The sequence below is a fragment of the Chenopodium album genome, chromosome 8 (genome assembly GCF_948465745.1).
Source record: "Chenopodium album chromosome 8, dcCheAlbu1.1, whole genome shotgun sequence".
NCBI classification, from domain to species: domain Eukaryota; kingdom Viridiplantae; phylum Streptophyta; class Magnoliopsida; order Caryophyllales; family Amaranthaceae; genus Chenopodium; species Chenopodium album.
In genome coordinates, this window is record NC_137841.1 from 59,887,373 (window position 1) to 59,905,307 (window position 17,935).

Sequence of the window (17,935 nt, forward strand, 5' to 3'; positions counted from 1 at the left end):
CCACAATAACGACTAGTTTTTAAATTTCTCCCCAATTTCTCACGGTTTCCTTTGTTATTTCTGCCCAATGTATAGAAAATCTGATTTTCTTAGTTATTTTATTTAGTGAATAATTGATATTTTATTAATTAATTATTTTATACAATATATATTATTTACACAATCAATTTTATTCCTTAAACTTGCAAAATATTTCCTAAATATCTAAAGGGATGCCCGAAAATAAGAGCTTAGGAAAGCTCAAATTTTTGGCCACCATACTATATTTTGAGCAAAATTATTTTGGTAATTTTTATATTTTAATTATCTCCCTTAAATCTATTATCTTCCTTAATTTTATTTCTCCATCTCCTAAATATTTGATCATCTTATTTTCCTACCTTATATCTTCTTTGATTATTCCCCAAAAAATATCTTTTTCCATATTATTTTTCATGGCAACACACTTTCCTTAATTTTATTATTCTTAATCACCTTAATATCAAAACTTTCCATATTTCTTTATTCTCTTCTCCAAGTAATTCCTTAATTCTTCTTACCCCTCGTACATTCTCCTAGCATAATTCTTTCATTCATAAGCCTATAAATACCCCCTCATACCTCTCATATTCTTCACACCAAAACCCAATTCTCTTCTTCTCTCTTATTCTTCTTCTTTCTAAACCTTTTCATACTTTTATTTCTACTCTTTTCATACATAATATAATCAGCCCGTACACACTAGAAGCCAATTTTTGAGCAGTTTTTGGGGTTTTGATGTTTCACAGAAGATTGTTCCCCTCAAAAAATCCTTGAGGTTAGGCTCAAAATTCACCCTATTCAGATTTATACTTAAGAACTTATGACCTCTGCAAGTTTTGCCTACTAGTGTGCTGGATGAGACTCGGTCTTTAACGCCAAAATTTTGGTGGGGTAATGCTGATTTGAGAAGAAAAGTTGACTGGATTAATTGGGAGCAAATGTGTATGCCAAAGTGCTTAGGTGGGCTTGGTTTTCGAGATTTGGGAGTGTTAAATGAAGCACGTACTCATTGGCAAGCAAGCGTGGAGATTAATTAAGTTCCCGAACTCTCTACTTGGGAAGGTGATGAAGGCAAAATATTACCCTCACTCAGATTTTTTTTGATGCCTCCCTTGGCCTTAATGGTAGTTATATATTCATGGCATAGCATTAGGGGATCAAAGGCTGTAGTGAAGGAAGGTTTAGTTTAGAGAGTGAGAGATGGAGAAACTATTAGGATTTTTTATGATCATTGGCTTTCGGATGAAGGTGGGCGTTTTGTGCACACAACTAGCATTGATGGTTTGAGTAGGGTGCAGGACGTAATCAACAAAGAGACGGGGGAACGGGACTATGAGCTGATTTCTTTAGCATTCGAGGAGCGAGATGTGAGGTGTATGCTGGCTATCCTCTTGTGTTCTTGAGCCTCAAACAACCTTCTCACGTGTGCTTTCTCAAATGATGGCATCTACTCGGTAAAGTCTGCCTATTTTCTTGGCAAATCATGTGATCTTGATGCTTTTCACCAAGCTTGGGTGGACATATGAAGCATTGAGACTATCCCAAAAGTCAAGCAATTCCTGTGGCGTGTGTGCACAAACTCACTGCCTACTCGTGCTCTCCTTTTCCATAGACATATGTTGGATACGAGCTGTTGTCCCTGGTGCCCAGGTCTGTCTGAAACTCTTCATCATGCTATGTTTGACTTCCCTGCTACCCGTGATCTTTGGTGTGAATGTGGTGTGAGTGAACTTGCTATGGTTGATCCTGTGTCTGATTTCAAGGATACCCTTGTTGCTTGGAGAAAAACATACCCGAAAAATGCCTTATTGGAGTTTCTCTAATGTGGTACATTTGGGGAAGACGGAATGACAAGGTCTTTAACAACAAGGATGTCCCTCACTTGGTTGTCTGTGATAGAGTGTCTTGTTTGATTAAGGATTGTGATCAATATGCATCACAAGTTTACAGATCGGTAAGTAGGCACAGGAAGAGAAGCTCAAAGCACTGGCGCCTTCCCCCCTCAAGCTTCATCAAACTGAATTGTGATGCCTCTTTGAAAGACCATGGCCGGGTTGGCACTGGAGCTATAGCTAGGGATGCGGCTGGTGATGATTTGTTTGCAGGAGTTTGTTGTACCAGAGGCTATTGGTCTCTTGAGATAGCTGAATGTAAGGCTATTCATTTTGGGATAAATTTGGCTCATCGCTATGGCTATAAAAAGATCGTGGTGGAATCAGACTGTGAAGTGGTTGTCTCTCGACTCTCAAAGGTAACTACATACCTTACGGACCTTGACTCAGTATTAGATGATGTCTTTTCTTTTTGTTTTGCTTTTGATTTTATTACTTGGTTGTATGTTAGAAGGGATGGGAATAGTGTTGCTCATCACCTCGCTAGTTTAGTACCGTTTGGAACGGAACAAGTTTGGGAAAAATTTTGTCCTCCTGTAATTGCTTCGTATGTTACCATGGACAAGTTGTCCATGAATATTTAATAAAGGGTACTAAACGTGGTTTCAAAATATATATATATATATATATATATATATATATATATATATAAATTTATTTCAAAGCTATAATTTTATATTAAAGTATTATTTTAAAAGAGTTTTATAGTCCATGCACATTAGATTTGGGTTTATGTCTAAAGATGTTGTGATAACCTTATGGTTATGTTAATTGCAAGGTGTATTCGTGATTGAACTTCAAAAGTGCAAAGTGTTGATTGATATTCCGAATTAAGGTATGTTTAGGTGGATAGATACCTTTGAAAGGGATTGGTTTCAATAACATGTTTTATATGATTTTATTGGTGATTGAATTATATTGGTCTGAACTATGATTTATGAAATAAATTTTGGAGGTATTGATTTTAATATTTGGTTTAATAAATATATTTAAAGGATTGATTTTCATATCATGTTCTGAATTATAATTTGAATTACTTATCATTTTAAATAAAGAAATTGACTTGAAAAGTTTGATGAATTAAATAAAAAGTTTCTCAAAGGAAGAATTATTGAGTTTGAAAATTATTAATATAAGATTTAATCCTCAAGTATTTATTAAAAGGTTGATTTTAAAAGCATGTTGAATTAAATATAAAGGAGTTTTGATTTATTCTACTACAAAGGTTGATTTTATTCAATGAGAAATTTTATGAGGATTTATTTAAATATTTATTAAAAAGTTTTATTAGCATGTTTATTATATTAATCCCACTATGCGGATTCATTGAAGACTATGGATTTTGTATGATCTAGTTTTTCTCCAAAATAGCCTTGAAATAGTAGGAGACTGGCTTGGGGGGTGTGCACACTTAGAGAGGAGATTAAGTTTTTCAAAATAATTGATTTTATTAATCATTATTATTGAGTTATTGGAATCATTTTGAGAATATTTGAGAGTTGGTTTTGAATCACGAGTTTGGAATTCATTGGATTAATTAATTGAATTTGTTTTAAAAGCATGTTTGCAAATAAATTTAGTTTACATTATCTTTCACTTATTGTACTTAGTATATTTTGCTAATTCATATTTCCTATTTGTTTTGGTTCTCCCTGTTTACCGTAATTATGGTAAGCGGTGTTGATTATTTTTAGGTGGAGTCATGAATGAGCGTATGAGAGTCTCAGGATTTGCTTCACCTAGTTTAAGAATGTTGGTTTTGTCTTTATTTTGAGTACTCATAATAATGTTACTATATTTATAAGCATTAATAAAAGAAGATTAGTTTTCAGCTGCAAGTTTTGTTATTGAGTTAAGTATTTTGAGTAGCTTGCGTAATCACGCATCGCTAACACGCATAAGTCTATTTCTACAGTATAATTATATGTATTACACTAGTATCTCAGTAGAGGGAGATTCGGGGGTGTTACAGATGGTGTTCAATTGGAACTAAAATTGATGTTGTTATGGTTTGGCATTGCAGAAGGAGATGTCTTCTATAAGTATATCACCTTTAGAGGAGAAAAGACGCCAATATGGAGTACTAATGGCAAGGCTCACTATTTGGACTAAGGAGAATCCTGGACGCAAGTTAGGTCATGAAAATTCTACGACCCTGTGACTAAGACAAGGGGTTGTAAAGCCTTTGAGTGGGTGGATCAACCAGATGGAATACCTTGGCAAACATAGGTCATTAACAACTTGGTGCTGGATAAGAAATTGATGATAAATGACTTGAAGAGGGAAGTTGATGGTGTCAGTGGGCAGAGGAGGTGCTTGCTCAATGAGATTAACAGCTTAAAGGTGAAATGCAAGGCCCTTATTTTTTACAGGAAGAAGATGAGCAAGGAGGTTCGTGGACGGAATGCAACATCAATGAATATTCTTGTATTACATGCTATTGTACTGTTGTGTTTTTTTGTGTTAGTGTGGTGTTAGCAATGTATTTTAGAACTTAGGATATGTTGGGATTGCTTAGAAACATTAAATCACCAACTGATGTTGTCTTTTAAGCTTTTATCCTTGTACGTAAAGATGGCAATGCTTTGTACTTGAATAATTAATCAATGAAATCAAAGTTTGATAATAATTTGATTCAAATCCCTGAATATTGTCATATTAGTAGTAGCAAAAGCATGCCGCTAAATGTTTACATTGTTTTCACAAAAGATATAGTACCAAAGTGCATGAACTACTTTGTTCAACTACTAAATATACAACGGATTAGGAAAAATACTAGGTTGTTCATCAACTAATTACTTAGCTTCCTAAAACTACTACAATGCATTCACATCCTTAACCTTCTTGCTCTTGGTCACTAGCAGCTTTGTCCTTGCATGAGCAGTAGTTGGGGCTGGTTGAGATGCTGTCACTAGGGTGGGCTTACTGAGACTCTTTTTGCTTCTGGTGCAGGGCTAGCTTCTACTAACTGCTTTCTTTTCAGGCTGACTCTCACTTGCTCCTGTTACTCCAGGCTGGGATTTTGGCATAATAAATGCATCCTACATATACAATAGCAGTATGGTTAGATTTTGTGTAAATGAACCCAAACTTTACAGTCAAGCAACCTGCATATACAATAGCAAAGTATTACCTGTCTTACATCCCTTTCTTCACTTTTATTCCTCTGCTCCTTGAGCCTTCCTCTCTTTGGGTTACTTGGAGGTTGCTGGGGCTGGTTTGGTGCAGGTTCATAATTGTAAGTCTTGGCAAAGTGACTAAAGCCACTACAATTCCTGCGTTCACTGCTTCTTTATCTTTTGTTTCTTCCCCTCTAATACTGCAGCAAAATTGGTCTCCTTCCTTAGTTCATGCTTTCTCTTCTTGGACTTGGGTCTGCCTGATTGCACTTTCATTACTGGTGACAAAAGATCTCTAAGCTTGACCTTTTTCCAATACATAGGCCCAGGCGGCATTGCAGGGATAGGTTCTTCATATGCAGCTAAATATGTCACCCTATAGTAATGCATGTGACAGGTCAAGGTCACCCCTTTTGTCCAGAATGAAATGTTTGGACACAGGGTATCCCAGTCAACTCCCACCTAAAACATGTGCATGTTATGTGTTGCAGATCCATAATGCAATGATCATTCTTGTACTTAACCTCATATGTATCACCCCTAGAAGCAACAACCTCACATGTCCTGGCATAATACTTCTCCAGAGCATCAAAAACCTTTTATACAAAAGGGGTTTGCAAACCTTCCCATTTCCTAGCTGCCTCCCACTTGTCATTACTCCTCTTCATCATGTATCTTCATCTTAACCATTTCATTTGAGTTAGAATAGGCTTGTCCTCTAGCTTCCCTAATCACTGCGTTAAATGTCTCACACATAGACTTGAAGTTTGTAGAGAAGGCATGCATGCCTTGACCAGTGGTGGTGGTGGGGGGGGGGGGGGGAATGTTTGACAACCACTCATATGCTTCTTCATTCAAGAAATTGTTGCTCTCCATAGCAACCTCAAATTCAAACTGATACAATGCATACACCACCCCATATTCAATTCATATTAAACTTTTACATACATACACACACATATTACTCAGTCACATACACTCACATACACACACAAGAAAAACTCAATCACTGCACACAAACACACAACTCAAGTCCATAACATATTAAGAGTTCTAAATTCAATACAAGTCAAAGTGAATTTGCCAAATATAAAGTGAAAACCAATTGAAGTGGTTCACTAGAGTGCTTGTCCTAGCAGTAGCCCAAATTAGTTCCTTAAATGTAGACCCATGGAATTTCAGTTTGAAATGTGCCCATATGTGTCTATAGGGAATATTTCAAACACCAAACTTTGACCCCATTATGATCATGCATTTAAGCATGGTGGCGTCCAAACGAAAAGAAACTCAAGCAAAACAGTCGACAACAAGTTTTAGGAACTTATAAACCGTCCACGGGTGTGAAGGTTGCTCCCCATTCACGATCACAAATATTGCTAACTCCATAGTTGTCATGAATCATGATTGGATATTCAGGGATGATGGTACGAATCCAACCTAAAAGAGATTGAACCCGCCCTAAATAAGCCTCTACTTTGTTCTTCTCATATTCATGTGTGCTTTCTAATCAACATAAAATCAATAAATTAGTCCTAATCATGTTTCATCTACGTTGGTTGATTATTAATGCACAAATAAATCTATTATTTGCGATCATTTGAAATTACATCACATTAGCCTAAATCAAATTATTAATTAACTTATTAAGCGTGATTTCAATTACAAATTCACTTTAAACTTGCAAGAGAGGGCATGATCAAGCAATAATAATAATATATCAAGCAACAATAATTATTGACACAACAAATCATCATTATCATAATAATCTAGTCAAAGCATAATATTATTAGTAAAATTCTAGGTATGATACTAACATGATTAATAACAAATCCTAGCATGTCACTAATAATAAAAAATCAAAGCTTTACCCTAACATGATACTAGGAATATACATGTTATTAGGAATATTAATTAACATGATACTAGAACGCAATAAAGGCATCTTAACATAATACTAGAAATTAATATAATAATCAAAACATGGTTCCTAAAGAAATAAAATAATTAAATAATCAAATTACTTACTTTAAAGCCTCGTACCTCTTTCTTTTAAAATAATACACACATTATTAAGTTCAAGAAAATATTAAACCAAACAAGAAAAAATTGTCAAAAATAATACAAACTTTGAGCAATCCGCTAAAAACAAGTCAAACTTTTAATTATTTCTAAATAATACAAACTTTAAAGGATATCTGCTTTAAACAAGTTATTTTGCCTACAACTTATTTAATCGGTTTTTTTTTATTTATCTTATAAAGTTGTTTAATAGTTTTTAAAAAATAATACATTGTCACGTGTTTTATATAACCTATTCATGAGGTAACTAATCGGTTTTAACTTGTTTAAAGCGGATAACCCTCAAAGTTTGTATTATTCAAAAATAATTAAAAGTTTGACTTGTTTTTGGCGGATTACTCAAGTTTGTATTATTTTTGACAATTATTAAAAAAAAAATAACTATGAACTCTTGTAGAACAAAAAAAAATATTCTTTCCTTTTTAAGTAGCCATTTCTTGCTATTTCTTTCTTTTTCACATACATCTCTATCTTTCTCTTTTGGTTTTATTTCACACACAAGTTTTGCAAACTCACAAATAACATGAAATGGAGATATTATTTAAACATAAGAAACTAACATGTATAATTACGTGGTTTAAATTAGACCTATATTCTCCAGGAGCAGTCATGAGATCAAATGGCTCAGCAAAATAACGCCCTACAGCTACTAGGGCATCACTGGGCGTGAGAATAATTAAGCTTGAATGATTCACATTGAGACAATAATTTATTATTCTTAGTGTTACAATCAACAACTCAGAATTCGCCTTAAAACTTATAATAGCCAGGTTATAGTGAAATTCGTAAGCACAAACCTCTCCGTGACATGATTTACTATTTGTAAGCTTCACAACAATCTGAAAAAACAATAATACTCGTTCAAATAGAGACTATGTTTCTCTATACATGTAATTAATCCCATTTCAAATATGATGAAATTTTTAGTTTGATTGGTTTTATAATTGATTGGTAACTGGAGACTTTCTCACTATAACGAATAAAGAAATTGAGAAACCAAAATCCTAAAAAATAGTACTTCCTTTGTTTTAAAGTCATTCTGAACTTTGACTTTTTTTTGTTTCACAACATTGAGTTGGGAGAACTATTGACGGTGGGACTATAATTTATGAATAGTTTTCATGTTATTTGTTAATTTATGAATAATTTTCATATTATTTGTTAAATTTGGTTGTTGTTGTTAAATATATGTGAAATTGATTTTGTTAAGTGTGATGATTGATATTCATTATATATTTAATATATTTTCCCATTGAAGATTGATGTATAACAATCTTTAGAAAAGGATACCAAAACGAGTCGTTGATTACTACAATAAGCTTTTATTTACAAAACAAAATTTGGCCAAAATTATTTTGTATATAGTATTTTATTTACATTTTCTCATACTTATGTTTTTGTTTGTAACATTCTTGATCGAAGTGAATATGACGGTATAGAGCACTTCATGGCGACTTGCTTAATTACAAGAGTATCCTCTCTCCTCTCCTTTTGTCATTCTTCCTACCTACCTATTTGTTTTGTGTTTGTGTGTGTAATTCTATTAAAATTTGTCATATGTTTTAGATTGTGAGAAGTTCTACCATTTACTTTTGTGCTAATGTATGCACAATTATCTTGCTGTTTTAAATATGATATGGCTCATAATTCTTGACATGGAAATATGGACTGCCTTTTCATGACTATTCTACTAATTATTACTTTTTGGTGTAGTGTGGTGATAGGGGTCTGCTTCTCAATCTTAATGGTGAAGTCATTGGCATTGCATTCTATGATGCCACTTTTACTCCTTTTATTCCCATAAATGTGGCTTACAAGTGGTGGGAACACTACAAGACTTATGTGTATGTTTAAATGTATATGTTTTCCATAAAAGTAATATACCAGTACATTTTATCAATCTTATGCGAGTATTTAGGATGGTAGGATGTAGCTTGAAACATGTGTAATTAAAACTGACAAATTTTTAATATTTTTATGGAAAATTTAATTTGAAAATCAAAAACTATCCTACTAAATAATATTTTTACTAATCTATTGTATGATATATATCCTATTACTAATGGTAAAGCTATTTATCCTAAATAATGGTATTGTAATAGCTACCACATACAATAAGATAGATATCGCCTTTCGAAGGAGATCGAAAAATCTTCCTTTCGAGAGAGAAATTATTATAAACCTAAAATACAAACAAAAAACCAAAAATAAATCTAATGAAACTAAGAGTGTGGCTTTCCACTAGTGAAAATTGATGGAATCCCCTTAAAAATCAACAGAGCCTATGGTTTAACAGAGAGGAGATATTAATTTTTAATTTAACTAGTTTGACTTTTGTTGCTGAAAATTTACTCTTAAAGCATAAACTTTTTATATAAAACTCAATTGGCAATATCTAGAAAATAATTTAGAAATAAGCAAACTGAAATAAAATCAAATACATAAGAAAAATGGTAAATTGTTTTTGAGAAAATTAGATGAATAATACCATAGTGACAGCTAGTGTATGTATAACTTTGTCATATTGCTTGACATTAGCCACAATGTTTGAGAGTAGTAGTAGTAGGGTGGGTGAACTCCTTGAGAAATCCTCATGTTGGTTTATCTAACAACTTATGGGATTTCGGCGTTCAAGCTGAAGAAAAAGAGTAATTACATTTATGCATTTTTTCGAGACCCACTATGCACTTAACTCACTAATACTATTGTGAATAAGGCATTGTGTTGACTTCATACAGCAATTTCGGGTTCCTTGGTACGCCAGTTAGCCCCTATAAGCAATTTGACATGATTAGTAGTCGGCTCGATTACAATCGTAGTAAGTGATTGACCTGACAAAAAATCGTCTCACTTAGCTTAAGCGCCTAAAACACTGGCTCATTACAATCGGTTCAAAAGCAAGCACTTAAACTACAATATTTCCAAATATGGATTGTCGCGCATTCTTATTAAACGAAAAAGTTTTCCAAAACTTGGATTGTCATCCCCAACTGATAATATTTCCAAAAATGGATTGTCGTGCATCTTCTTCAACGACAATTTTTCCAAGATTGGATTGTCATGTCTGGCAAAGTTTCCAAGCGTGGATTGTTGTGCTCCTTCTCTGTTTGGCAAGTTTTTCCAAGTTCGGATTGTCATACATTCATCGGCTCGCTGGCGAGTTTTCCGAGATTGGATTGTCATACACCCAGTTTCCTATGGCAAAATTTCCCAAAGGATTGTCGTAGGTCTCTACTCATCATAAATTTCGGCAAAGTTCCTCAACGTGGATTGTCATTCATTTCAGTAAGTGGCAAATTTTCCCAAAGTGGATTGTCGGTCGACTCTTTTTTGCAAATGTTCCAAGACGCAGATTGTCAATTGTGGCAATATTTTCCTAAAAGGATTGTCGCATAGCGTTGGCAAATTTCCAAGGTGGATTGCTTTCAAGAGTTATATTCCAAGATGTGGATTGTCGATCGTAGAAAAGTTCTTATGAAAGATTGTTACGAAGCATTGGCAACTTTTCCAAAAATTGGATTTTGGCAAATTTTCCGAGGTACGGATTGTCGCTTCATCGTGACAACATTTCCAAGGATGGATTGTTACGTGGCATTGACAACTTTCCCTAAATCGGATTGTCATACATCATACAAGAGTTGTGTTGGCAACTATTCCCAAAGAAAAGAGGATTGTCATCACAGCAAAAGCACCGACATACTGGTTAACAAGCAGCAAAGCGCCGACGTACTGGCATAGCAAACATTAAGAAGCAGTGATCTTTTCGAAGACTATCACAGCGGAAATTAGAGTCATATCAAAAAGAAGCTCTTTGTTCAGAGACGAGTGAACATCGAAACAGCAAGGTGGCGTTCCCTAGATTGTGGAGAGTTGTCACAAACAACTGAGGATTGTTTCAAGAGAAGCAATCTTCGATAGTATTCCCTTGGACGTGGAATATTATCATAGTGGAGGAGGATAGTTTCAGGCGAAGCAATCTTCTAATTTGGAAGCGGTTACAGGCGTAGCAGTTTTCAAGCGGGATGGCATTCTCTAGCTTGCAGGAGGTCATCAAAACAATCGGTTACTTTCAGAGACGTGTGCTCGACGGTGCAAGATACGCGTTTCTTAACTCTTTTATCTGTTTAACTAACATTGTTTTGCAGGTATCGGCGTTACAAGATTGATTTAGGATCGCAGAACGTTCTGAATCATTCTCCGTCCCTATCGATACTTTGGCTTTCGTTTTCGAAACTTGCGTTTCTCCGAACTCAGTCAAAGTGGGGGCTTCTGTAGACACCCATTTGTGTCTCCCCAAAACCAAACCCGGTGATGAGTGCCTTTCACGTCAAATCATAATCGAATGAAACGAAAGTGTAGAAAGGTCTAGTGTTGCGGAAAGTTTTATTTCTTTTCTCTTCTCTCTGTTTTTGAAAACTTTATTTTAAGAAAACAGCCAATTCAGTTTGGTTGGTCCATGATATGGGTTCAATAATGGTATAGTTGGATGGGGCTTGCAAAGACCTTTCTAACGATATATTATAAGCCCAATTCCGATGAATATTGAGGAAGTTATGGCCAATTTACTAAACTGGGCCCGGTTTGAGCTTTAAGTACGGCCTAATGATCTAGGGGAGGGCCTAATATAATTTATCATTCCTAATGCAATTAGGAATGGTTTTAGTCTTCTAGAACATTCTAGAAGGTTCTTTTCATTCCTAATTCAATTAGGACTCTTCAGAGTTTTAATCAAGATCAAATAGCATTTTCGATTGGAATTATATTATTTTATCTTCCAGTACAGGAAATTTATCAGATTTTCGAAAACGCGTTGAGAACCACTTTGGCGTCCAACCCCAGGCCTTGGCGCCTGGAACCAGGCTTGGCGCCAGATGCTAACCATTGGCGCCTGGCGCTAGCCACTGGTGCTGGCGCCAACTAGCCAGGGCTGGCGCCAATGTTGTTTTGCGATCTTCAGACTCTGTTTTGTTAAATTATCTTTTTTGGCTGATTTTCTCTATAAATATCGTATTAAAAAACTCTGTTTTCATTCACGAATTCTCATCAACAATTAGTTTTAATTAGCTTTCATCAACTCTCTTTCACCAACTCTCATCAAGATTTTCTTGATTATTCTCTCTCTTTTCTAAACTTTGTTTTCACATACAAAATTCCGCATTCGCAAGATCTAGAAACACCTAGCTATATTCGAAGTTGCCTTCGCCTTAGACGTGAAAGGTTTTAATTTCTGAGGGTTTGGTCCCAAATCTCTCTTTCAATTATTTAATTTAATTGCTTTTGATTATTATTTTCCTTGAAGTTACTAACGCGTGTATTGTGTTATTAGAAAGAGGTACGAGGCATCCAAGTAAGTGCTTTAATTGATTAATTGATATTATGATGTAGATATCATGCTTAGATTGTTATTATGATTCCTAGTATCATGTCTAGGGTAACTTTAATATTAAGTATGATTAAAAGTACGATGCTTTTTATTCTCTTCCTAATATTTATGATTGTTAGTATCATGTTAGGGTTAAAGATTTGATTTTTATTGTTTAGTGACATGCTAGGGTTTGTTATTAATCTTGTTAGTATCATGCCTAGGATCTTGCTATGCTTTAACATGATTATGATTATGATTGATATTATTTTTATTAATGATGTTGATTATTTATTATTATGTTGCTTGATATGTATCATATTTTATATTGTTATTGCTTGATCACCTTTATTGCATGTTTAAAGGGAATTGGTACTTGCAATCACGCTTAATAAGATAATTAATAATCTTGTTAGGTTAATTGTGATTATAATTCAAGTGATCGCCAATAATAGTTTGATTTGTTTGTGCATTAATATTCAACCAACATAGATAAATAGGTTTAGGGTTAATCCTATTGATTGCATGTTAGTCAGAAAGCGCACATGAATACGAGCAGAATAAAGTAGAGGCCTATTATTAGGGCAGGTTCAATCTCTTTTAGGTTGGATTTGTACCATCATCCCCGAACCCTTATTTGGTTCATGACCTTATGGAGTTGACGATCTCTTGGATCGTTAAGGGGTGTAACCTTCACCTCGTGATGGTTTACAAGTTCCTTAAAAACTTGTTGGCGACTCTTTTGCTCTATCTTCTTCCCTTTTGGACGCCACCGTACTTTAGTGTATGATCACAGTGGGGTTCAAGCTAGTGGGATTTTAAAGGCTTGAAATTATTCCCTACAGATATTTATTGATGGTCATGAATAATATATGATATTATCTAATTGCAATAATTAAAATATGAGATATTTAGATGCCATGTTTCCTTAATTATGATCATTCGATGTTGTAGTTTAGGAAATCATGATGAGTGATTTATTATGTGGCACTTTATAATATATGATATTATTTACTGCTATATAATGACTAGTATGGCCCAGTAGATTGCCAAATACGATCTGCGCATCGTGATGTATTTTTGTAATCTAAGTACGGTCTACGTACCGATGAAGTATTTTTGTAATTTTATTTCATTTTATTTAAGTAGTAGATAGAATAGAGTAAAATTACAGGTTGCAGTTAATCCAAGAAACCCATGAAGTGAAGGCCCAAAGGAGCAAGGTGGATGAGATCCATGATGATTCAAGTGGGAGCATTTACTTTATTGGTTTTCTTAGGATTAGTGGGCCATGCTATGTCTTGTTTATGCATTCAGTTTATTATGCATGTTAGATTTTATTGATGTTTTGTGATGATGCGCTAGAGTTCACTATTAATCACAACATAATGAATCTAGGTCCCACTAATATTGAGGTAGCTTTTCCAATCAAAAACCCGATGAAACCTTCGATATTTATGATGGGTCATGCTAAAGCTGGGTGTCATATTATATCTTAGGGGAGTGGGGGTAAAACAAATTTTACACTTTTGATTGGTTATACTCAACAAGGTTACCTAAAGAGTTTAGAACCTTGAAGCTAAGGGTAATAATTAAACATGTGATGGTTAATTATTCAACCAAGAATTACAAAGAGTTGTAATCAGTAAAGAGTTTACTCACCTTGAAAATGTAATAGTTGATGGTAGGGCCAAAGTCCGGTCAATTATTTCACAAATAAAGGATCTTGGAATCTTTTTATTCAATAGGGATCAAATTAAAATTGAATAAATGCTTTAAAGTTACCAATATTTAATTCGCTTATGGTACTTTAAATTTTATTAAACATAATTGAATTTTGCGTTTACATATAAGTAACATGTCGTTCTAATTTTATTATTATATATAATCTCCTCGATTGAAAATAAAGTTGAGAAATGTTCTCAAAAGGTTAAAAGATAATCCATAAAACTATATTCCAATTTTGCTAAGATGGTTCTAAAAGGCAAGTTTTAGAAATCCATGTCACATGTCTAAGGTTGGTTTTATTCAAAATGTTTGAGTAAAATGCCAACACATCTTCATTTTGAAAAGTGTTTCAAGGGATATAATGATATGGGAGGTACAAACCCTCTAAAAGACAAGCATAAAAGTCCAATAAAATCTCTTATTTTCAATATGATTGGATATAAGAAAGTGATTGGAAATTTCTATGATCAAAAGTTGATCAAATGACGCTATTCTTCATCCATTTTATATAAGAGTTAAATAGTTGATTAAACTCTATTATGAATAATGATTGAATAGACTTAGCAAAATCATGAAAAGTGCTTAAAGTAGTTAAGCAAAGCATCATTTTGAACCTAAGAGAAGTGTTCTAAATGGCTCAAATGGGAAAGGTTTAGGAATGTATGAGGATTGCATTAAGAAGTTATAGGCCAAGAAATGCAAACAAGTTGCTACTTCTCAAACCTAGAACTACTTATACGCTAAAAGTTGTTATGAACAACAAATGTTTCAAATTAAATGGACCAATTCTAATTGATTAGAAACTACCTCATATACTTGGAAGGTAAAAGAATGGAAATGTTCCAATTTAAGAAGTATATTATAGAAATTGATTTAGCACATTGCTACTACTTCTTGGACATATGATGTCTTGTTTAGTTCTCTCTCATTGAGAATGAGGTTGAACTAAATGAAGAAGTATGGCTAAAGGAGAAATAAATCTACAAGTTTAGAAGCAAATGTTGCTACTTCACATGTAGAATCTACAAGTTTGGAAGCAAAAGTTGCAACTTTACAAGTAGAACCTATATTTCACCTTACCTTGTTATTGGCTAGAAATAAATAAATGTTATTCATTCTTGCCATTATCAAAGCACCATTCAATGTTAGTAATGAATAAGCATCGAAGATTCAAAAATGTGGAATAAATGTTATTCTATGCTTCATTGAGTCATAATGTGTTTTGAGATTGCTAAATAGGTTCAAAGTTCTATATGATAGAAATAATTAAACCATTTCTATATATGAATTGTCTCTAAAATGTCTTAAATTCGAATGAAAATGAACATTGCATGCGGAAGATCCAAAGGGATGGACTTTCAATATCATTGGATTATGAATCCATTGATTATGTAAATATCATTCTAATTTGAAATTATTGACAAAGTCACCATTTAGAGAAATGATGATGAGAACTCAAGGTTGAATACATATCGATGTAAGAAAACCAAAGGTTCAAAGGCTAGAGATGGACAATGAAACTTCATTTGTGATATGATCACATGTGCTTAGTTGAAGCATAAGTATGAAAATTTTGAAAATGTTCAAAAGGTTCAGTATGAAGTTCAGTATCAACTTGACAAGATAATGATTGCATTACAATATGATTGTAATTGTGAAAATTTAAGTCAATACATATACTTGGCAACACATTCAAAGTATTGCGATATGATCGTAATAATGAGAATTTAAGCCAAGACTTTGATGAACATCCAAGAGTTGTGAAATCGTTTTACGACAAACTCCGAAAGAAAACCTTGTGAAGTGTTTATGAAGGGAGCTATCAATCAATATAAGATATATTTTGATAATGGATGTAAATTACCTATATTCCAACCATTGTTCAAGGGATATACTTTTAAGATAAGCTACAAAACTAAACAAAAAAACATAGGTCAAATCAAAATGTAGCAAAGGTTTCATATGTGATATGGATAAGAAGAGTTCTTATAAAGTCTTTCTACAAAGCAAGGAATAAAAGTTGTATTAAATCGTTTAATGCACGATCAATTCCTATACAGAGCACGGGGTACTACTACACAAATCATACTTAGCACAAAATGTTTGTTGCTCAAGTAGGTGCCCTTATGGAAATTGTTCCAAAAGGTCAAGTGGGAGTAGTATAAATCTCGAAAGAGTTCGAGAAAAGCAACAAACAAACATGGCTCAAACCATGATTGGTTCACCCTATGCTAAAAAGTGCCTCCTCAAAAAGGCAAGTGGGAGTATACGAATCTCGAAAAGTTCGAGAGCCTTGAAAGAGTTCAAGAAAAGCTAATTCGAAATTCTTGAAGAAATTTGAGAAGTAATCGAATCAAAGCAACAATATGAGCATGATTCACCTCATGTTACAAGTGACAACGCATGGTCTCATTAAGTGTAATGGGAATAATAACCATGTGTCGAAGGTAGTACATTCCAAGTGCACATCCTCAATTGTCGTTTCTCAGTGAAAACTAAACAAAGTTGTTGTATGAGTTTCAATTGTTGCATAAAAACTCACAATGATGACTAGCATATGTAAAACTTAGCCAAAGAAATATGATTTCGTATTGACTAAGAGTTCTAAAACATTCATTTTGGAACATGATGATTATGCAAGTAACAAAGATGATTTGACAAGTTATAACTCCAAGTGGTTTAAAAACCAGGAAATCTGAAATAGATTCTAAATATGTAAGCAAGTGTATGACACTTGAATAATTTGCCTAATTGGGTGAGACCCATTATAAGCAAAACAGACAAGAAAGAAAAAAAAAATTAACTAAAGCAAAGACTTATTAAAGGATTCAACTAATTCATAGTATGACTATGACTACGATGAAAACTTTATATTAGTCATGTTGCAAAGATCTATTAAAGATATTTTAGTGATTACTACCTTATAAGATATGGTAGATGGACTTCAAAACACTTTATTGAAATTGTTCATGAAAGAAGATTTGTATATGATACAATCAAAAGTTTGAAGATCCAATAATCCTAGGGATGCATAGCATCATGGAGTTAGTGTTCTTAATTTTGAGTTAATCAAATTGTTTGATGTTCTCGTAAAATGAAGAAAAGGTCTTGTGTGTACAAGATGTTTAGTGGGAGCTATGAAGTCTTCTTGGTCTAGTATAAAGAGCAAATTATTCATTGCTTGAAGAGTCAAGTGGTGGGTACTGGGTAGTGCATTTTGTATGAAAAACCTTGAAGAGAATGATGAGTACATTTGGGATTCAAAATCTATAGAGATAGGTTTTGATTGATGTTTGATTTTGGTTAAGAAACTTATATTGATAAGATTCTTATAAGGTTCAACATTATATTGAAAGGAGTTTCAATCCCATGTAACATGGCACAATGCTTATGATTCAATACTTTGAGAAAGGTTGATGAAATTAAGGTCTTGAGTGATGATCCTTATGCAGTTTGCAAAGGATGCATCATGCATGTCATGGACTATACTCGTCTATTTGATTCACATGTTTTTAAGAACAAGTGATGATAGATTTCAATCAAAATCCAATATAACGTTGGAATACAAGTTAGAAATTCCAAAGTTCCTTGCAAAAGGGCGAAGGAAAATTCTTAATGTATGGAGATGAATATGATTATAAAATTTAGAAATTGCAAAATTCGTGTTTATGAGAATGTCTCATGAACTCTACTTACTAAACCCCTTCCATTTCCAAAGCATGAGAAACATGCTA

At 33.6% G+C, this 17,935-nt stretch overlaps 1 protein-coding gene across 1 annotated transcript; it reads left to right on the plus strand.

Moving 5' to 3' along the window:
• The first annotated feature begins 1,843 nt into the window (after window positions 1-1,843).
• On the plus strand, window positions 1,844-4,074 carry LOC145643106 (uncharacterized). The gene is made up of 2 exons (XM_081694268.1): window positions 1,844-2,272; window positions 3,937-4,074. The coding sequence occupies exons 1-2, from the start codon at window positions 1,844-1,846 to the stop codon at window positions 4,072-4,074; spliced, it is 567 nt and encodes a 188-aa protein (XP_081550394.1).
• Window positions 4,075-17,935: the final 13,861 nt, after the last annotated feature.